Source organism: Lissotriton helveticus, chromosome 4_1 (assembly GCF_964261635.1).
Source record: "Lissotriton helveticus chromosome 4_1, aLisHel1.1, whole genome shotgun sequence".
Taxonomy (NCBI): domain Eukaryota; kingdom Metazoa; phylum Chordata; class Amphibia; order Caudata; family Salamandridae; genus Lissotriton; species Lissotriton helveticus.
In genome coordinates this window covers 1,884,579,938-1,884,602,549 of record NC_136063.1, presented here as the reverse complement: position 1 = coordinate 1,884,602,549, position 22,612 = coordinate 1,884,579,938, and the positions used below count along the sequence as shown (strand labels likewise).

At 47.6% G+C, this 22,612-nt stretch overlaps 1 protein-coding gene across 1 annotated transcript in view; it reads left to right on the top strand.

The window, feature by feature from the left end:
• LOC144829412 (sodium- and chloride-dependent neutral and basic amino acid transporter B(0+)-like) overlaps positions 1 to 22,612 on the top strand; it is a 361,697-nt gene that overhangs the window by 178,110 nt on the left and 160,975 nt on the right. Inside the window, exon 6 of the mRNA XM_078688535.1 lies at positions 3,961 to 4,093. Coding sequence (XP_078544661.1) covers positions 3,961 to 4,093 — 133 coding nt within the window. The remainder of the gene's footprint in view (positions 1 to 3,960; positions 4,094 to 22,612) is intronic.

Sequence of the window (22,612 nt, the reverse complement as noted above, 5' to 3'; positions counted from 1 at the left end):
ACCTGCCTTCGCATCTGTCTGATCACTCTTCAGTATCCTTGGATCTAGCTGGAGTAATTACACCTTCCTCTAGATCTTGGTCTTTTGACCGTTCCTTTCTTTCGACACCGGAGGATGTTTTATTCATCAAATCTGAAACACAGGAGTTTATGCAAGCAAACATCGGCTCTGCTGAGCCTGGCATAGTATGGGATGCCTTCAAGTGCTTTCTCCGAGGTGTAATTAAGAACAAGGTAGTGTTCCGAAGGAGGCAATATACACAAGAAATAGCATCCATTGAAACTGACTTGCAGCAAAAGTTGATTTAGATACCAGTAACAATGCTCCTAATTATGATCTACCACTATTACATAGGAATTTGCTTGCACTAAAAGAGAAACTGGCTTCCGTCCTAAATCAACGTATCCTACAGAAATGGGAGGTGAGCAAGTTAGCCCATTTTGAATATGGGGAAGGGGCTGGTAAACTATTGGCGTGGAAGTCAAAAACCGGCCAGGCATGCAACATCATAGATTCTGTTATAACAAGTCAAGGCACCTTTTCATCAGATTTAGATATTAGAACAGCCTTTAAAGATTTCTTTCAAAGCATATATCAGGAGGACAGGAACATCACCTCTGATAGTATAGATAGATGACTGGAGGGTGTCTCTTTACCTTCATTATCCTCTGAACAAAGTGCCTTCTTGGATAAAGTGATTACAGAGGAAGAGGTTGTGTTGGCTGTTCAGGGTAGCATTGGGGGTAAGGCTGCAGGCCCTGATGGCTTGCCAGCTGAGCTCTATAATAATCTGGTGGTAGAAATATCTCCCTTCCTTGCTGTCCTGTTTAATCAAATACTGCAGGAGGGGGCGCTTCCACCAACATCTTGGAATAGCGCGTCTATTACGCTTATTTTAAAACCTGGCAAACCAGCTACTAACTGTGGCTCATATCGCCCCATATCAATCTTGAACGCAGATTATAAAACCTTTGCATCCCTTTTAGCAAGTAGGTTGGGCCAGGTTGCCCCCGATATTTTACATCCTAACCAGAAGGGTTTTGTTAGGGGTCGCCAACTTTATGAACTAACCTACGACCTAATAGGCGCCATAGATATTGCGGCCAAGGACTCCATTCCATTGGCTATCCTCACGTTGGACGCCACCAAGGCCTTCGACAGGGTCAATTGGACATACCTGTCAGGGGCCTTGACCAAATTCAATGTGGGTGAGGGCTTTCGCAGAGCGGTGAAACTGCTGTACCATAGTCCAACTGCTTCTGTTTTGGTAAATGGGGGCCTTTCTGAACCCTTTGCAGTAACAAGAGGAACACGACAGGGCTGCCCTCTATCCCCTCTGCTATTCGATCTTTATATTGAGCCTTTTGCGCAGAAATTAAGAGAGGACGATACCATTAAGCCTTTTATCTATAGAGATTGGGAAAAGAGGGTGGCCCTCTACGCGGACGATGTCATGCTAATGACTTCAGAGATTAGCACCCCGTTTCCTACAGCCATTAAATTAGCCTTGGAATTCGAGGAAGTCTCAGGTTACGAGGTAAATGCCTCAAAGACCGGGATAATGGTGTGGAATGATGATGCGAGTGGATTCAATGAGCAACTAAGCACAAGTCTGCGCTATTTGGGGCTAAACATTGTTAAAGATATTAGCCTTATCGCCCCCTCGAACTTTGCAGTAGTTGCAAAAGAATGTCGAAAGCTAATGAGATCTTGGCAGCACCTCCCCCTGTCTTTATTAGGCAGAGTAAATCTCATAAAAATGTCTATCCTACCGAAGGTTTCTTTCTTATTTAACATAATCCCACTTTTTTTTAATCCCTCTTTATTGGCTAAATTACAGGGCGAAATTTCTTCATTTATTTGGAATAATAAAAATCCAAGGATAGCCTGGAAAAAAATCAGGTGCCGCAGGGAGAAGGGGGGGCTGGCGGGCCCAGAGGTACAGATTTATGCGTGGGTGTTTCAATTATCACACACACGTATGTTGCTTAAAATGCCAACAGATGAGGGTATTGGTAGTATGTTTCTGGCTTTATTGAAATGTGAATGAGTTGGGCAATCTGGCTACTTGTTTAAATTTAGTGACCCCCAAATTCTTTAAAAAGGTAAAATTGAAGGTGCTGCATGGCCTGGCAAGAACCTGGGCAAAAATGAGATCTTCAATAAAATTGGGGTATTACTCTAGCAGATCTCCAATATAGGACCTACCCTTGGCTCCAGGCTGGGTGGGCGACACACTAGCACTCCTGTTGAGAGAGGCTGGAATAACAGTTTGGGGAGACCTGTTTTTGGAAGGGACCCTGCTTCCTTGGGAATATCTACTAAGCAAGGTGGGGCCTAACCTTTCTAGATTCAAGTACTTGCAAATATCGAGTTGGGCTCAAGCAGTAACCATCCGAACTACACGCTGGAACAACATGCCATTAGGGGGAGGTTGTGAACTTGAATCTCTACTGTTAGATAAACCTCCAGCAAAAAAAGAGACCTCTTTATGGTATAATTTAATACTGGAAGAGATTGATGGCAAGTTTCACCTTCCTGAGCTACTGTGGGGAGAATCGATGCCAGGCCTGAATGTGAAAGACCTGTGGTTAATGTCCTGCAAAGTATTGTGGGACATAGTTAAACCAGCCTGGCTTCGCAGAAATTATCTTTTCACCCTGCATAGGGCATACTACTCCCCGCAGAGGTTGTCCAAGTTCTCCCTGGGGGGTCCTGTGGCTTGTGCACGGTGTGGATTAAAAGAGGCCCCGGATACGCATATGTTCTTTGATTGTCCCCACCTAGCACCTTTCTGGGACTCAATCAGCAGCAAACTGTCATCTTCTCTGGGTTTTACAGTACTGATTGATCTTCGCATTGTCATCTTTGGAGTTGTGGACCAGACTCGTAGTCCAGCCAAGGACCTTCTGTTCTATTCTATCCTGGCGGCTCGCAGAGAAATCTGTAAGCATTGGAAGGATGCTTCCATCCCTTCCTTTCATGACTGGTGCACTTCAATCCTTCAAATTTCGAAACTAGACCTCGCCAGAGCTGGGAAACAAGATAAGAGAGCTTTCTGGCACTTGTTTGATTGGTCGCATTGAATCTGTTTTTTTTTGGGGGGGGGGGGGGGAGGGGGTTCCCAGGTCCGATGATTACGTAGCCATGGTTCATTCTCCCTGCGATGCCCGATACTCTGACAGGCATTAGCAATGGTGGTAATTGGCTCAATGGGTGTCATCTGCCATCTGGACAACAAGGCGTTCTGATTGGTGTGAGCCAGTCGTTGCTGTTGGGAATTCGCTGCCACTCCCTGTCCGCCATCCCTGCCAGCTCAGACTGAGGCAGCACGACTGTACTCTTTTATACCTTTCTCCCTTGCTTGGTTGCTTGGCAGGTAGAAACCATGAACGTGAATGAGGACAAAAAAAAAAAAAAGATCATATAGGCAGCTAAAGATGTCTGCAGCCTAACTCAAGCTCCCCTTGATGTTTGAAGTCGACCTACTTGCAAACATCAAAGCTGCTGGGATTCATTGATAAAGTTTATATGTATAACTGCAATCAATTTTAGAAACAGCAAAATGTTTTTTTCAGCATGACACCACAAATCGCAATTCTGTCTTTTGTAAGTGCTGTAAATAATGGGTGTTACTGTTACCCAATTGTATGTTATTTAATTTGCTAATCACGGAAGGATGGAAGGCTTTGCCAGACTTACTAGAATATTAACTTGTAACTTCCTAAATGCCCCATATTTCAAAGGTGGGTGTTTGGTTCACTGAATCATTGTGTGGGGGCAATCTGACCAGATAACAACGAACTGTCAGTAGCATTCAAGTTATCTCATTTCATATTTATCTCCATATATAACGATTTTTTATATCTTCGTTCTTTTTCAAAACAGTGGATTATGTTTTGTTTATGGAAAAGCCTATTTAGGTGAATGACAATGTGCATACACATTTGTTTCCTTTAGTAAAGAGGTACTTAAGCAATCAAGTGGAATAGATGAAACTGGCAAAATCTTGTGGTACCTTGTCCTGTGCCTTCTTTTGGCATGGATACTAATTGGAGCAGCACTGGCTAAAGGAATACAATCATCTGGAAAGGTAATGAACATTCATATAATTAACGTTTTTATATAGCAATAAACAACTTACTACTGTTTCCTAGCGGTTATTTAACTTATGTTACTACTTCAAAACTTAAGGATATTAGAAAATGCATATGCAATGCGCCGTGCAATGTTAAGTGCAATTGTTAATTAAGCATTAACCAACACTACAGAATGCAATACAAAATAATGTACACTCTGATTCGAGTGTTTGATAGGAAAACAAACCCATTTCATAGTTAAATAGTAGAGCTGGAAAAAAGCCATAAGATTCATTAATTGCATCGTTTCGATAGTTGCCACCATCTATCTAATTATGTTGTGTTGTGTTTCGTTCTGCTTATATTAGTGAAACAGCGGGTACAAAGTGGCAATGCGTGCTCATGACGGAACCATGCCGTCATGAGCCACGGGCGGCTTGTGCTCATGACGGCATGGTTCCATCATGCGGCTGCCGCTCCACCCACGCAGCATTAATTCCCCGCCTGTGTGGGCGCATGAGCACACGCAGCCCGTGACTCATGACGGCGTGGTTCTGTAATGAGCACCACAGAGCCGTGCTCACCCCTTAGTTCCCACCTGCGCAGCGGCAAAATTCGCGCCGCGGCAAAGGGGTTCAAACAACTTCAGTGGGTACAACACTAACATGCATAACACAGCAACTCAAGATCGAGTGTATAGCACCTTCTGTTCAGCCCTTAGATTGGCTGCCTATGGAACATCCGTAATCTTCTATATACTCTGTATAACCCTCAGAGCTTACTGGGTTGGGGGCTTGGAATACCTTCTGTAGCAAATACCTCGCTACAAGACACGTGGATACCCTGGGCTTTAAGTGGGATGAAAAAGCTTTGTTTCCCCTGACGAAGGGACACCACAGTCCTGAATGCATCGGGCTTCTTTTAAACATTTATGTATCAATGCTGGGTTTACCTTTATGTACCATTGTACATTTGCTTGTGTTGATCATGATGTAATGATCATATGACCTTTTTATTTTTTTTTGATTTTGTTATATATTTGTTGAACCTTGTTTATGTCTTGATACCAGTATGTTGAAAAACTTTGCATAAGCAAATACAATACCATATGAATGTGACATAACTGCTTTTCTTCATATTATTGTTGGACTATAATCTTGAATATTATAGGGTCCGGCTGGACCCTAGTGCACAGTGCACAGTGTTTACTGCAGTGTTAATCAGTATATTTGTTTTCTTTCATTTACACGCTTGTAGGACCGCAAGCCGCACACTGTAGCACCATTTTTTTCAGGTAGTTATATTAGGGCTGAATAGTTCATTTGTTAGGAAAGGTGTGCACTTCCAACCCCCATATACTCTATTAAAAACATGGGAGCATGGCACCCTGCGCCCTCGATCAGACTGATTCCAGCTATAAAACAATAAAAAACCATCACACTTCCAGAGGCAGCCAAATAATATCCTGTTCCACTTATCCTTTCCGAAATGTGCGTCTTGCTGTTCTCTTTGACTGCTCACACGAACAACTGCACAAAGCTGTAAGCAAAAGTACCTGTGATTACCTCCACATCCTTCTCGCTTTTCTCCATTATGCAATGAGGCCCCTGTGCCTCTTAGACACACCTCTTACTAATATAAAAAGGCACCGCCCACTCCACAATACCTGTTCTTTTGTGTCTGTGGACACGGTAGGGTGGGTGCGGCTCGCTCACTCCAGCGAAAGTTTGTTTGGCCGTGTCAGTTGCTGCTTTTTCACTGCACTGGCTGTCTTGTGGTGGGTTTCCTGCTGTGATGTTGGTGGTTCTTCTGGGTTGGGCAATTGCTTTCTGGTGTGCTCCGACATTCCTGGCGGCTTGGTTTCCTGCCATGTGAAGATGGCGGTCGTGGGATTCGGCTTCTGTGTTCTTCTCTCCTGGTGTTTCCTTCTTGTGGCGATCTGCGGGTGCATCTGTCCTTCAGCTAAGGTGGGGGAGGGTGTCTGCATGTGGGAGCCCCTCCTTCGTTCCCTTTTCTTGCCAGACCGAAGGTCTGTGAGGCTTGCCTTTGGTCGGATTGTGGGCATGTGCAGAGACTCTGTTGTTCCTGCGGAGTCGTTCTCTCTTTCTCTCGCCTACTTTTCTCCCTGGCCGGAGGTCAGCGGCGCCTTCCTATGGATGGTAGTGGGGTGTGGCTGGCTGCCGGGGCTGGTTTCTGCCAGCCGGAGGGTTGCTGTGCATTTTTTCACCCAGCGGATGTGTATCTCTACGTTGTGTTTCCCCCTTGCCGGGGTCAGCTGTGCCTTCCTTCGGTCTGGGTGGGTGTGGCCTGTTGCCGGGGCTGTGCAGTGGCCCTTGGGTGGTCAGTGGGGGGCTCGGCCTTCGCATTGCTGTGCATGCGGTATTGGTGAGAGTTTGTTGTGCGCATGGTGTGCCCTTGTTGCCCTAATTCCCGCCTCTTTGTTCCTGCGGATGAGGCGGAGGGGTGCGGCTGCTTGGTTTTAACCTCTCCCGGGCAGTTGGGATCAATTCGGGGCACATGGGGTGCCTCTCTTCTTTGTGATCTGGGGTGCAAGTGTGTATCTCCTTTCGCCCATGTGGTAGACGGTGTCAGGTCACAGTGTGGTCGGCTTTTCCCTGTTTTGTGCTGGTTTGGTTCTCTTTGGCGAGGGTCTGCTGTGCCTTTCTCCAGTGGAGTGCTGGGACCGGGACTCTCTCTGTGGTGTTCAGGGAGCGTGTTTTTGGAGGTTGCTGGCTAATTTCCCTTTGGGATGCTGGTATTTGGTGTGTTTGTTGGCTGTTAGCGTGCAGCAGCCTTGTGCATTCTTCTCTGCTTTGGTTTAATCCTGCTGGTGGGCTGTGGTGCATTCTCTGGCCTGGGTGTGCGTCTGGGGTTCTTGGCCCTCTGGATGTCAGCACCTTTTTCTTGCTGTGCTGTGATGTCTGTCATGGGTGGATACTCATGCAGTCCTCTGTGTTGGCTCCAATGATCTGGGGCTTGTCTCTTGCTTCTGTTTGGCATTTGTGCCGGAGGTCCCGGTCCTGCTACAGAGGTTTGTGCAGGCCTGCTCCTTTACTGGTTTGTCGGCCTCTTGGGTGCCTGACGTTTGCTCCATGTGCTGCATTTAGCCTTGGGTCTTCCCGGCTCTCCCTTGTCTGTGGCATTTCTTGGGCAGCCTGGCCTGTTCTTTTGGGTCTGGCCTGCATTCCTTCCTTGTGGGTGCTTGGCTCCTGGCCTTATCAGAGGCAGTGCTCTCTTTAAGGTGCGGGTTCGGCTGTGCACAGGTTTCTGGGGTTTGGTGACTCCTTAGCCTGTGACTGTCCCTAGGCTTATCACTGCGCTTCGGAGCGGTGCTCTGACTGTCACTGTGTCTGGATGGGGACTTCAGTGCTGCTGGCTTTTTGGCACTTCTGTTTTGCTTGTTGTGGGGGTGTGTGCCTCTCAGCGTGTGCGAGTCTGCCGGAGGGGGATGCATTGCTACTTGCAGTTGGTGTCGCTAAGCCTCTTGTTTGGACATCCTTTCTTGTTTTGGGTATAGCTGTGCTATATTTTTTGGTTGTGGTTGGGTTTGGTTCTGCCCTGTGGCCTGTCCTTTCCCCCTTGGCTATCTGTTTTCCTCTGTGTCCTGCCTCTGCACCAGCAGTACCGTGCTTGCAGATGTGTCGCTGCTTTTTCTGGGGTGTCCCCCGTGCTGCAAGGCACCTGTGCTCGATGCAGGGCAGTCTCTCGTGCTGCCCCTGCCCCTGCATTTCGGTGCTTCCTCTGTTTTCAGCTTGCTGTGGGCTGTGGTAGTGGGTGTCTTTGGGGTAGGGTTGCGCTCCTGCCCTCTCTGTTGTGAGGTTTCTCCCTCCTGGGTATTGCAGTGGTCTTTGTCTTTGGCGTCCCCTGCGCCCTGTTTGGTGGGGTGCCATTGGTCTTGATTCTGCCTGAGAGCTGCTTCTTGTACTGGAGCACTTTGCCTGCTGTTCCGGTGGTTTGCTGGCGAGTGGTGGCTTGTTGGTCGTTTGCTGGCCTCTGGTTTTGGCCTGGCCTGCCTTGCTGTGACTGTGGGGCATGTGTGATGGTTTCTCATGTGCTGTTGTCCCATCCTGTGGTCTTCCTGGGTGTTGCCTCTGCAGGTCTTGTAAGGGGTTTCTGTGTTCTGCGGCCATACAACCCTAAATGCAGCTGCTCTCGTCTGTTCTAAGATGTTCAGCAGCGTCGGGCCTGGCTCATTCCTAGTTGGGTGATTGCCAGGGTTTGCCGGGTGCTGTAGGTGTAGCTGCTTCCTCTGTTCTCCTGGCATGTGGTCTGTGTTGTGGGGCTTTCTGTGGTCCAGTTTGGGCTTTGCCCTCTTGGGTTCCATGGAGGGGTAGTGATCTCTGGTTTGTGCTTCTCCTATTTGTGGGTGGTTGGGGCGGCACTGTGGCCCTGTGCAATCTACTTGGTTCCTTCTTGGCCCCTCTTTTTGCCGTAGCTTCTTTCGGTCCGTGGGGCACTGGCGGCCTCCTCTGCTGTCCTGGCCTACTGGTTCCTTTTGTTGATGGTGAGCAGTTGTGGCTGTCCCATGTTCCTTTTCTTTTCTCGTCCTTGGAGGGCCTGGATGTTTGGTGTCTGGTTGTTTGGTATCCCCGGTGGTCTGGCTAGGTTGCCCCATCTGGTCTTGTTGGTCTTCTCCCGGCACCTTTTCTCAATTACCTGCCTGGGTCCCCTGGGTTTTTCCTGCATGCAGTTCCCTTTCCTCTTCCTTCTGTGGGGCGGTTTTGGCCCGGATAGGGTTGGCGGTTGCTTTTCCGCCATGCTGCAGGTCTCTCAGCTTGTGCTCCTGGTCTGGGTTGTCCAGTGAGCGCCTGTCCTGTGGCTGGTTGGTTGCAGTGGTTCGTCCTTGCTGGGACTTGCCTTTCCCTTTCGGGGATGTGATGGATCGCTTAGGGCTCTGGGCTCCCTCCTGTTTTGGGGTGCCTCTCTGCTCCCTTGCCTCAGCGGGCCAACTTGGTTCCACCGGGTTTGGGTCAGGGGTGGGCATTGGCCATATGCATGGTGGTGTTCGTGTCTGTACCAGGTAGGTCGCTTCCCACCCGCTGCAGCTCCACCTGCGTTCCCTGAGCGTCCTTGTGTGCCCTTTTGCTCCTTCTGTGCCCCGCTGCCCATTTTGTTCTGTTCCTCGTGCTCTTGTGTGCCCTTGGTTCCTTGTGTGCCCTGCTGCCCATTTCTGTCTTCTATTCCCCGTGCTCTTGTGTGCACTTTCCTGTGCCCCGCTGCTCGTTTTTTCTTCTGTACCCCATGCCCCCTGCTGTGACTGCTCACTCGTTCGCTGCTCCCGTTCCCGCTGCTGCATCCCCTGTGGCCCGCCCCCCTCCGAAGCCCATTCGCTGACCCCTGCCACCCGCCTCCCGCCTCCCAGCTGCTCCTCCCTCCCACCTCCCCTTAAATGACAGCCGCTGTGCGGCCGCGCTGCTGGCGTGCCTAAGTTAAGCCGGTCTGCGCCCGTCCACGTCTGGACCGCGCACAGTGCCAGAACCCCTGGCCCCCGCACCAGCCATGAAGACCACCTCCGATACGACGCCAGCACCCTTATCGCTCTCAACCCAGGACGGACCCTTACTTGCTACAGGGACGCCCCGAAGCGCATCCACGCTCCCTTCGCCTGCCGGAACTGCAGCTTCTCCTGCATCGAAGACGCAGAGACACCCACCACGACAGAACACAACTAGCTCCGATGCATCCTGATCAACACCCGCTCCGCACGCAAACACGCCATCGAATTCTCTGACCTACTCGACACCGCATCACCAGACGTCGCCTTCCTGACCGAGACCTGGATGAACAAGGCCTCCTCTCCAGACATCGCCATAGCCATCCACGATGGATACAAGATCGCCCTCAGAGACCGCACCAACGGAGTCGGAGGAGGAATCGCCATCGTCCACAAGAAGACCATCAGGGTCTCAACAAACACCGACGACACTCTCAGCACCGCCGAACACATGCACTTCCAGATCCACACGGACCCCAAAACTCCCCTAAGAGGGACCCTCATCTACAGACCACCCGGACCCCGATCACAATTCTGCGACGCCATCGCCGACTTCATCAGCACGCACGCACTGGCCTGCACCAACTAAATCCACCTCGGAGACCTGAACTTCCATCTGGAGAACAACAACAACAGCAACTCCTCCACCCTGATAGACAACCTCGCCAAACGCGAACTGGAACAGCTCATCACGACGCCGACCCACATCGCCGGACACACGCTCTACGCCATCTTCTTCTCAAGCCCCCACGTCTCCTTCAGCCACGTCTCCGAACCCACCTGGACCGACCACCACTGCATCCACTTCCACTTCCGGAAACCCGTAGCACATCACCGCACCCTACAGATCCCCTGTCGCTGCTGGGGCAAAATCACAAAAGTACAACTACAGATAAACGTCGCACTCAACCCACCGACCAACCCCTGCATCCCCGACGATGGTGCACACACCTGTAGAAGACTGCGTCAACACCTTAGCCCCGCTGAAAAAACAACCCCCCAGAGACACCAGCAAAAGAGCCAACTCGTTCACCCCAGAACTCCTAGCGTCAAAGCGCATCTGCTGGAAGTTGGAGAACATATGGCACAGTGAGAAGTCGCCGGGCAGCCGCGCAGCCCACAAAGACGCCATCCACAACCACCACCACCTCATCGGGACCGCCAAGGGGACCTCCTTCAAACACCACCTCGACAACAACGCACACATCAGCAAGGAGCTCTGGAACTTTCCAACCCCAGCTCCAACGCCAACGACATCCCGCCGTTGCAAGCCCTGTGCGACTCCCTCGCCACCTTCTTCCACCGCAAGATCGCCGACATCCACAACAGCTACAACCCCCGGACGACCCTATCATGCCCCAACACGCCGGACCTACCACACCCCACCGACCATGATAACCTAGACACAATCAAGACTATGGGCACAATCCACTCTGGCTCGCCGTCTGACCCTTTTCCACACCACATCTGGCAGCTCCATCGCACACCACCTGCGCATCAGCCTCTCCTTCGAGACCGTGACCTTCCCATGCCGAGATCAACGCCCTACTGAAGAAACCCAAAGCAGACCAAAGCGAACTCAAAAACTTCCGGCCCATCTCCCTGCTTCCATTCCCAGCTAAGGTCATCAAGAAGGTAGTCAACATCCAGCTCACCCGTTATCTCAAGGACAACAGCATCCTGGACCCCTCCCAGTCAGGATTACGCAGCAACAACAGCACTGAGACCGCCTTCATCGCCACCACAGACGACATCAGGATCCTACTGGACAAAGACGAGACAGCGGCCCTCATCCTTCTGGACCTCTCAGCCACCTTCAACACCGTCTGCCACCGCACACTACGCACACAACTCCACGACGCAGGGATCTGAGACAAGGCCCTGGACTGGACCTCCTCCTTCCTCTCTGGCAGGACCCAGAGAGTCCGCCTCCCCCGTTCCGATCCGAAGCCTCCGAGATCATCTGCTGCTTCCCTCAGAGATCCTCCCTCAGCCCGACTCTGTTCAACGTCTACATGGCGCCTCTCGCACACATCGCCCGACATCACGACCTCAACATAATCTCCTATGCCGACGACACGACACACGACTGATCCTCTCCCTCACAAAGGACCCCCTCACTGCCAAATCCAACCTCCACCATGGAATGAAGTCCGTTGCCGACTCGATGGAGGATAGCCGTCTTAAGCTGAACACAGACAAGACGGAGATCCTCATCCTCGGGCCCAACCCCTCAGCATTGGACGACTCCTGGTGGCCCGCATCGCTGGAGACACCTTTGCACTTACCAACCACGCACGCAACCTGGGAGTATTTGTATTTTGTATGTGACATAGCGCAACTATCGCTCCGAAAGGAGCATCCTGGCGCTACAAAACTATAATATACATTGGTGGAATTATACGGCAGCCATCCTCGACTCGAAACTCACCATGACCAAACAAGTCAATGCTGTCTCCTCCACCTGCTTCAACACCCTCCGTATGCTTCGCAGGATCTACAGATGGATCCCGACAGACACAAGGAAAACAGCCTCCCAGGCCATAGTCAGCAGCGGACTCGACTAGGGAAATGCCCTCTACGCCAGAGCCCCGACCAAGCTCATCAATAGACTGCAAAGAATCCAGAATGCCTCTGCACGCCTGATCCTCGACGTCCCACGCCGCAACCACATCACCCCCACCTGAGGAACCTGCACTGACTCCCCGTCGACAAAAGAATCTTCTTCAAGCTCCTGATCAACACACACAAGGCACTCCACAAGACCGGCCCAGCCTATCTCAACAGTGGACTCTCCTTCTGCGTACCCAACAGGAAACTCTGCTCTGCAGACCTCTCCCTGGCTACCGTCCCATGCATCCATAGAACTAAAGCCGGAGGCAGATCCTTCTCCCACCACGCCGCCAAGACCTGGAACACCCTACCCCTCAACCTACGACAAACCGAAGACCTTCTAACCTTCAGAAGACGATTCAAGACCTGGCTGTTCAACCAGTAGCAACAGCACCCCCCCTTTCCCCACCCTCAACGCCTTGGAACCTTCGCTGGTATGTAGTGCACTTTACAAATTATTTGATTGATTGATTGTATTCATTTTGCTGGTTGCGTTCCTGCATATCCCCGTTAGTCTGTGTCTTCAGCGATTTTTTGGGGGTTCACTGTGCTGTCTGAGCCTTTTCTGGTTCGTACGTGTGGGCTGTTTCCTGTGGTCACATGGGAGTGAGTTGCCTTGGGGGTTGTGCAGGCGCCTCCTTTCCACTGTTCCCCGATTTAAATTTTGTATGTTGGGGGGTGTCGGTGTGCAGGTGGTTGCCCTGCGGTTTCCTAGGCCTGCCGCCTCTTGGTGGCTTCCCTCTATTAACCTTGTTTCAGGGTTCTGGTTCAGTGGGTTGAATGTCCGGTTGCTCTGGTGCCTCCGGCCTGTCATGTTCCTTTGGTCCCTCTGTTGGTGTACTGGGATTTGTGGCTTCTGCTGCATTGGTCTCTCGTCTTTGGTTGTCTTCTGTGCGTGTGCCCTATGGGGGACTGCCTGGTCTTCTTGTGTTCTGCGGTGACTGTTGGTTGGGATTTGGTGGGCTCTTGTGCGTATAGTTCCTTTCCGTTTCTCTGCCTCTGGCACTCCAGCTGGCCTTTGGGGCTTTTGCTGGGGTCTGTTGGTCTCCCTGGGTCTGGACTCCCACTCCTTTGTGGGTTGATCTTGCACTCAGTGAATGTGTCCCTCTTGGGGATTTTCGTCTGATGTTGCGGGCTCTCCGGTGTTCGCCGCTGTTTTTTCCTTTTGTTATCAGGTTGCCATGTGTGTCGGCTTGCAGGCTCGGGGGTCCTCGGCTTGGGGGTCTTCTTCTTTCCTGGGTTTGGGGCCAGGCGTGCCTCTGGGTTTCGGTCCACTGTGTTGGGACTGGCCTGTCTTTCCTGTTTGTTCGCCCTTCCTTTGGGCGCATTATTGTGATGCTCTGGGCCGTTGCTTGGACAGTTGGCCGTGTTTTTCCTTGGCTTGGTATGTCTCATTGCATAATGGAGATAAGCGAAAGGGACGTGAAGGTAATGTTTATATTACTTACAGGTAATCACATTACTCCTAGTCCTACTTTCACTTATCTCCATTATGGCCCACCCTCCCTCCCGGTGGTCTGGACAACTGTGTTATAGTGCCTTGGTAAGTACAGGTACTGGGGAGGGAGCGGTGCCTTTTTATATTGGTAGGGGGTGTGTCTACGAAGCACAGGGGCCTCATTGGGCAATGGTGATAAGTGAGAGTTGGCCTAGGAGTAATGTGATTACCAGTAAGTAATATAAACATTGCATTCACTATCAATATTATCTGCTTGTTTTCATTATTATTGTCCTTGTGCTCACTCACCTCTAACATACCTCATCTATCCTCTCCGGGTTCTTTGAACTCTGATGCTGCCTTTAAATGGCATGTAGCACCATTTATACAGGGCATAACATTATTATCTTCAACTCTAACCTTTCTAGTTTAGTCAGTCCAATATACAGTGACAAGATTTAGCCACCTGGCATCCCACATTCTGGACCTTTTGAAAACATGAAAACTGATGTAATATACTACAAAGTTGTTTGTAATTAGCTCAACAATAGTAGATCATAGGCTACTGGTTACAAAACTGATTAAACTCCTTGATCTGGATAGTTGCAAAATTAAGTTTTTAACCTCCAGGGAGACCAATACGAGTTCTATCAATGTGGTATGAATAATTCCAAACCTACCCAGTTACCAATAGTAGAGTTACCTCTATACCTAGGCATGTGGTATTATCGGTGGAGCTTTGAGGTTTCCCTGAGCAATCATGAGTTACAGGTGAATTAATGATTTCAGACTTCTCTGATAATTCTAATTCCCCCAATACTTTGAGCATCATGAGTACCCAGGCAATGACCACTGGGTCCACGAGCATCTCTGATTGGTGACTTAGATAATAGCAATATATTTCAGCTCCAAAAAGTAATGTTGCTTATTGTAGGGCATTAAAGCCCTCCTACAGGCATTGTTCTTACCTTTTCTCTCATTTTCCATGCAGTTAACACAACAGTTTTTTAGGTCCTTTTCTTAATAACACATTTTCACAGGCAGCACAGTATATGTGTTTCAGAATTCAAGTGGGATGGGGACATTGAAAGTCATAAGGACTTAAGGTAATTAAAGTCTGACTGTTCTTCTTGACCTATGGGCTGGCTTTAAAACCATCAACCGTTCCACAGTTGATAATATTGTTGTAGACTACATGGGCATTCATGATACAGTGGCCTGCATTATACTTAACCAACTGATTTCAGCAGATCATAAATGTAAATTTCAAGCCTCTCAGCTTTCTGCAGGGAGCAATATAATTTACCCTTCCGGCACATAGCCTCTTTAACCTACAGCTAAACCTCTTGCTGCCCTAAAGAACTCCTGGACCTAATATTACTCACGTGCTGAAGATACTCAACTCTACCTCAATATCTCCCCACCTAACTACATCTCAAGCCTTGCCTAGAAACTCAATGGACTTCAAGTTTGGCATAGTCCACCATCTGAAACTCAACCCAAAAAATAAAGTTTTATCTAATTGCTCCTATGCACTCCAAAATCCTTTTTCAATCTTCAATCAGCTTTGGCAACATCTTTGTCTGTAATATTATGATCAAATATAGCTCAAAATCACAAAACATTATTCTGGACAAAAGATAATGCCAATTTCATATCAATATATTTAACAACAAGGGGTGGTGATGGACAGAGTTTCTGAATTAAGCAGAATACTCTCACCCAGTCAAGAGATCAGGGAAGTGTGGAAGGGAATGCTCAGACATGAGTCCCTTGCTCACTGCACCATCAGGATTCAAGCAAGCCGGGCCGAAGACGGCTGTAATGCCAGAAACCGGTCCCCGGAAGCTTGTTTCCTTTCCAGTGAAGAATTGACTTGGTAGTTTGGTCTGCCCTGTTCCCATGATGCACTGGGCCAGGGACAGACTAATTTGCATATAGCCAGGTTCTGAACTGGGATGGTGCAGTGAGCTAAAAAACGGTGATGGATCAAGCCCTGATCTGTTGACTGGGTAGGAGTGTTCTGATTAACTCAGATACTCTGTCCATCACCACCCCCTTTTTGAAAATATTTTGGCCACCATAAGTGTGGAAGGGTATGCTCAGACATGAGTCCCTTGCTCACTGCACCATCAGGATTCAAGCAAGCCGGGCCGAAGACGGCTGTAATGCCAGAAACCGGTCCCCGGAAGCTTGTTTCCTTTCCAGTGAAGAATTGGCTTGGTAGTTTGGTCTGCCCTGTTCCCATGATGCACTGGGCCAGGGACAGACTAATTTGCATATAGCCAGGTTCTGAACTGGGATGGTGCAGTGAGCTAAAAAACGGTGATGGATCAAGCCCTGATCTGTTGACTGGGTAGGAGTGTTCTGATTAACTCAGATACTCTGTCCATCACCACCCCCTTTTTGAAATTATTTTGGCCACCATAAGTGTGGAAGAGTATGCTCAGAAATAAGTCCCTTGCTCACTGCACCATCAGGATTCAAGCAAGCCGGGCCGAAGACGGCTGTAAGGCCAGAAACCGGTCCCCGGAAGCTTGTTTCCTTTCCAGTGAAGAATTGGCTTGGTAGTTTGGTCTGCCCTGTTCCCATGATGCACTGGGCCAGGGACAGACTAATTTGCATATAGCCAGGTTCTGAACTGGGATGGTGCAGTGAGCTAAAAAACAGTGATGGATCAAGCCCTGATCTGTTGACTGGGTAGGAGTGTTCTGATTAACTCAGATACTCTGACCATCACCACCCCCTTTTTGAAATTTCATATCAATGGTATGGCTTAATGTGCACAGAATCAGACAGTTTCAACTGGTTTAACAAGCGTACGCCTGCCAGCCTGCCACCACTGAAAGCTGCATTTATGCATCTGACTGATTTGTTAGTGGTGTGAAAAGATTCAGTCATATCACCCCCATTCTACCCAGAAGAATGAAACATATTGTGCAGGACAAGGAGAGGAGACACCTGCAAAATGGAGGAGCAGACGCTCAAATTCATAGGCCTAAAGCACATTACATTCTAACAGCAGTCTCCTCGTGATGAGTGCCAGTGTGACAGGGGAACAAAAAACTGTGTCACCTGACATTTGTCTGTGACAGAGGAAGGCCCAATGAAATATGCTAAATTATTTCACTCCTCATTCCGGGCTTGAGTCCTCGGAGAGCTTCAGCAAGAAGCTCATGCAAATTAATCACCAGGGGCAATAGACCGGAAAAAGCGAACTTTCTAAATGTATTTTTCCTCATATGTATTTACAATTCAACTTCACCATTGAGTTGGGCTTTTAAAACAAATATAAAAATAAAGGTTTGATCACACTCTAGCTGGCCCCTTCGCTGAGATAGCCGAATATTTTAATATTACTTCCCAGTGTTTCTCACTGGGCCAGCCTGCCTGCCTACAGTGAAAATAGCTTTCGCTACCTAGTCACTGAAAGATAAATTAACATTAAATGTCTACACGTCCTACTTTACCAGACACCCTGCCTTATGAGCCGTGAGGCCTATATAGGAGCAACTTATTAATATATAAAATGAATGTTTTGACCTGTCAAAAGGGTTTGTTTTAACAGGTTGGGTTGCAGTTGGCACAATGCTACAGTCAAGCTACAATGGTAGGCCTGAAGCCATGTTTGCACTGTAGTGGGTGGCTAAATCAGTGCTGTACTCCATTTGTGACATTCAACTTGTGTAAATCCTAGGGTACACTTTGTATCATATACTAGGGACCTATCGGTTGGTTAAATATGCCAGTTAGGAGTATACCAATTCAACCATGTTTAAAGTGGGTACACACACACTTCACTACTGGTTAGCAAGGATAAAGTGCACAGAGTTCTAAAGCCAGCAAAAAGAGATAGGGCAAAACTCTGGGGGTATACCACACATAAGATGATCATATCTTACAATTAACTTATGTGTAAACAACAACAAATGTGAAATCATTCTCAGTTGCGTAAGCCGGATGAATCAGTTACTCCTATGGCCTGAATCAAAATGGATAGCAGGCTTTTTTGTCTGGCTATTCAATTTTGGACAAAGACTCAATGATGTTAGTAATAGACTGTGTTCTCCAAGAGAGAAACTTGAGGTGAAATACAGTTATCCTAGAAATTTTAATTATTTTTACTTATCCACCATTTTACTGCTGAATGAGGGGACATAGTGTTGGCTAACAAGAACCCACCCCTGTCCTTTAAACTAAACAAACAGGAGCTTTCAGCATATATGAGTGCCTTCGGACCATAAGAATGTAGCAAGGAAGATGATGGTTAGAAGGGAGACAGGAGGGGGCCAATACCTATTGAAAGACCTCAGGGACACATTTAATTCACACACCATGGTCTTATACATATGCTGAGCAAAGTGGGAGAGTGAGGCTTATTATAAGGAATATCCCAGAGTGGCGGTGATATAGTCCATTTTAGTAGATCCCAGTTTGAAGTTCTTTCTGTAGCAGATTAATGGTGTTCATTGAGATAAGATGTGGCACCTCGAATTACACGAACGTAGGTGTTAGAACACGCATTACTAGAATGTTCTCAAGATGCGAGTTTGTGGCGTGCACTAGGGGTGTCACCCTCTGACTAGGGTGTAGATACGAAAGCACGTGGATAGTGCCGCTTACATCAGTGACATCTCCCTGAACACAGCCTTAAGGCTGCGGGAAGCAGGATTCAAATAAATGCTGAAGACTTTTGAAGACTGAAGACTGATCAAGTATTCATTCATTCACTGCGTTTATTCAAGAATGTTGATGCTTGATCTCAAAAATACATCAATTAGTTGTATATAAATCCATCTGTTTGTTCAAAATAAATCTCCTAATGCATTTTGGGGATGTCATCCTTCGTCAGGGGAATTATCTACAAGGAATACAAGCAAAGAATATCATGCTGGTCACAAAACACAAACATGGAAAATATACCTACACCTATAAAACCCGGTGTCAGAAAAAGTTCGGAACATAAAACTGTTAAAGCTGTTACCACAAACCTGGGGATAAGTTTAAGGTTTATAGATGGTGATGTACAATAATTGCAAATTGTAGCCTCAAGAAACTGCAAGTGCCTAAAGGAAATGGAAAGTGAACCGGGTGCGTTAGGACGGAATGTGATAATGCGCGTGATAACAATGGATGTTAAACAGATGAAATACGGACAAAAAAATACTAATGGAAATGTTGCTTGTCAGATTCATTGTACAAAAGGTATGGAACATGCTGAAATACTCAAGCGTGAGTGGAGAAAATGTGCAGTTGTTAAAACCGCTGGTGCGATAAACACAGAAAGTGAGCCGTTATAAATCAGTGCACGTAAGATATTCAAGTCAAAAACTTGAGAAATGCTAAAATGAGAAATCGTGAACTTACGTTTCGGAACGTTACAGCGGGCGTGTATCAGAAGGGTAGTAGCACTCGAGTGGTGCCGGTTAGATTTCAAGTGTGACGTGGTGTAGAAACTGAAAAGGGTCCTGAAGTGTCAGCGGGTTACACCCTCAGAACGTGGGTGGCATATTTAAGTATAGTGTCTAGAAAAGATTAACTAGTGATATTGTGAAACCCAATGGCCTTAATGATTGTATGGAATTCCAATGTTATCTGTGAAATTGACACAACGTGCTTATATCACATTTTGTGACCTCTATTGTCTGATAATATTTCTTTCCTGACCTTCTATACTTTCCACCCATTCTTTACCTCCATTGTTGTCAATTATAACCTTTCTCCATTTTCTCTCCATTCTCATTTCACACTACAATTCATTCTTTCTACATATTATTTCACCGTCCTCTTTCTTCCCTACATTTTTCCCCTTGCTTATATCATTATTATACAATCTCGTTCATCCCAAAGCCTCGGTTTTATATGTATTTCACTACTTACGTGTTATTCATATCTTCTCATGATTTACAGTGCAACAATTATGACCGTTAACAATCTTGGTTTACATACATTTCTAACTTCAATTTTTTTGTTTGTTACATGCTACCATACAACAGGCTTATTTACACCTTATCTGTATATTTTTCTCTGTACATGTGTTCATATATCATAGCCCACTGATTTCACTTTCTCTTCTGTTTAGGACAACGTTTTTATTCAGGTTTCACCGCGTATCACTGCTTTCACAATTTCACCACTTAATCTTTTCTAGACACAATACTTAAAGATGGCACCCACATTCTGAGGGTGTAACTCGCTGAGACATCAGGTCCCTTTTCAGTTTCTACACCACGTCACACTTGAAATCTAACCGGCACCACTCGCGTTTCGAGTGCTACTACCCTTCCGATACACACCCGCTGTAACGTTACGAAACGTAAATTATCGGTTTCTTATTTTAGCATTTCTCAAGTTTTTGACTTGAATATCTTACGTGCACTGATATATAACATCTCACTTTCTGTGTTTATCGCACCAGGTTTTAACAATTGCACGTTTCCTCCACTCACGCTTGAATATTTCAGCATGTTCCACACTTTTTGTGCAATGACTATGACACGCAAAATTTCCATTAGTATTTTTTCGTCTGTATTTCATCTGTTTAACATAACGTGTTATCACGCACATTATCACATTCCATCCTATCGCACCCGTTTCACTTTCCATTTACTTTAGGCACTTGCAGTTTGTTGAGGCTACTATTTGCAATTCTTGTACATCACCATCTATTAACCTTAACCTTATCCCCAGGTTTCTGGTGACAGCTGTCTAGGTGTATTTTATTGTTAACTGTACAATTAATTAAAATCTGTACAGTAAAAGAAATCAACAGGTTACAGCTAAAACAGAGAGTAAAAAAACCATTTAAAATGTTTTGTAAAAGAAATTTGCCGCCCATCCCCAGTTCCACCACAATCAGCCTTCCCCAGGGTTTGTGGATGCGGAGGTGTGGCTTCATGGCAATCCGAAAGCCCACATTGTTCTATAAAGATGGATAACATTGTGCAACTGTGGCAGATGCCCATTGACCTTGTGTTCGTATTCCTGTGAGGCTCTGTCCTAGGGGGGGATGCTAGAAGTGCGAAAAAAGCGTCAATGCAGATTCAAGACCACCTCATCGTCGGTCCTTGGGTTTGTAATGCAGTGCTCCAGAGTTTTGTTTTGTTCATTTGCTGTTTTTAAGGCGATGCTGATGCTGTAGATCAATTTCCCCAGTCTTGCTAGGGTCATTGTGCTAGACTTTGAAAAGCACAGCGCTGACGCTTCGCTACAGGATTTTATAGTCGCCTTCGATCTTCATTGATATTCGGACAGCAGCACAAGAGGTGCAGCCACAATTCCTTCTTATATGGGCAGAGTGTGCAGTTTGTGGCATCTCCCCTTCATGCCCACACTGGATTGAAGTCCGCAAGTGATAGTGTGTGTGGTGTGATTGTACGGTCCTGAGGCAGAAGCCGGGACTTGAAGCTTTGCGATATTGCTGCTATTTTGTTTTTAAAAGCCCAATATAATTGCCGCTGATTTTAAAAGCGCTCTTGTACATTTATGTTTTAAAATTGCACAGATGCACACGGTGGTCTCGAACCGGAGCCAAATCCCCCCGTTGGTACCGCCATCTTTAGTGAGGAGCTGGGCGAGCAGACTAGTGCTCCGCCGCTCCCGCCCCTACTCACATAAAACCCCGCCTAAACGCACCTCCACTGATTGATAGTGCGTGTGGTGTGATTGTACGGTCCTGAGGCGGAAGCCTGGACTTGAAGCTTTGCGATATTGCTGCTATTTTGTTTTTAAAAGCCCGATATAATTGACGCTGATTTTAAAAGCGCTCTTGTATATTTATGTTTTAAAATTGCTCAGATTGCACACGGTGGTCTCCAACCGGAGCCAAATCCCCCCGTTGGTCCCGCCATCTTTAGTGAGGAGCTGGGCGAGCAGACTAGTGCTCCGCTCCTCCTGCCCCTACTCGCATAAAAACCCCGCCTAAACGTACCTCCACTGATTGATAGTGTGTGTGGTGTGATTGTACGGTCCTGAGGCGGAAGCCGGGACTCGAAGCTTTGCGATATTGCTGCTATTTTGTTTTTAAAAGCCCAATATAATTGCCGCTGATTTTAAAAGCGCTCTTGTACATTTATGTTTTAAAATTGGACAGATTGCACACGGTGGTCTCGAACCGGAGCCAAATCCCCCCGTTGGTCCTGCCATCTTTAGTGAGGAGCTGGGCGAGCAGACTAGTGCTCCGCCCCTCCCGCCCCTACTCGCATAAAATGGCACCCTTTCCTAGGCCCGTCCGCGCCGGACCCGCACCCAGAGCCATAACCCCTAGTCCGGTGCTACTGAGAGCCTTGACGGGCTACTCTTATAACCGCAACACTCTGTTGGCCCTACGTGGCAACGGCAAGATTCCAGGCTGCATTACATTAGAAATGTGGGAAGATTGGCAGACCACTCCCCATTTCTGCACAAACTGTAAGCAGGCTCTTCCCAATCTTCTATGGCATACCAGCACACTTACCACGGCTTCATTTAAACCCTTTGAGAAGAAAAAATAAACCGCTGTAAAATGTCTGCTACTTAACGCCAGATCGCTGGTGAAACACAGCATAGAACTGGCGGATCTAATACAGGAAACCAAAGTTATGATAGCTTTCATAACGGAATCCTGGACAGACTCTGCCTCAGGCCCAGATATTGTTAAAGCTACCCCCCCTGACTACGAGTGTTTTGTCCAAAACAGAGAAAAGAGGAGAGGCGGAGGGGTGGCCATAATCTATCATAAATCGGTCAGAGGGTCCTTCCAGCCCGGCATTACCGACCTATTTGAAGTGCTAGATTTTAACTTCACTCTATCTAACCATCAAGCCCTCAAAGGTTGTCTCATGTACAGGCCCCCTGGGCCCAAAACCCCTTTTCTCACAGGGCTCATTAACCTGTTAGAAGAAGCGGTATGCGCCAATACATTCACTCTGCTAGGGGACTTAAATTTTCATCTGGAGAGTGACTCAGACCCAGATACTCTGGATCTCATTGAACTGTTGCATGGGGTAG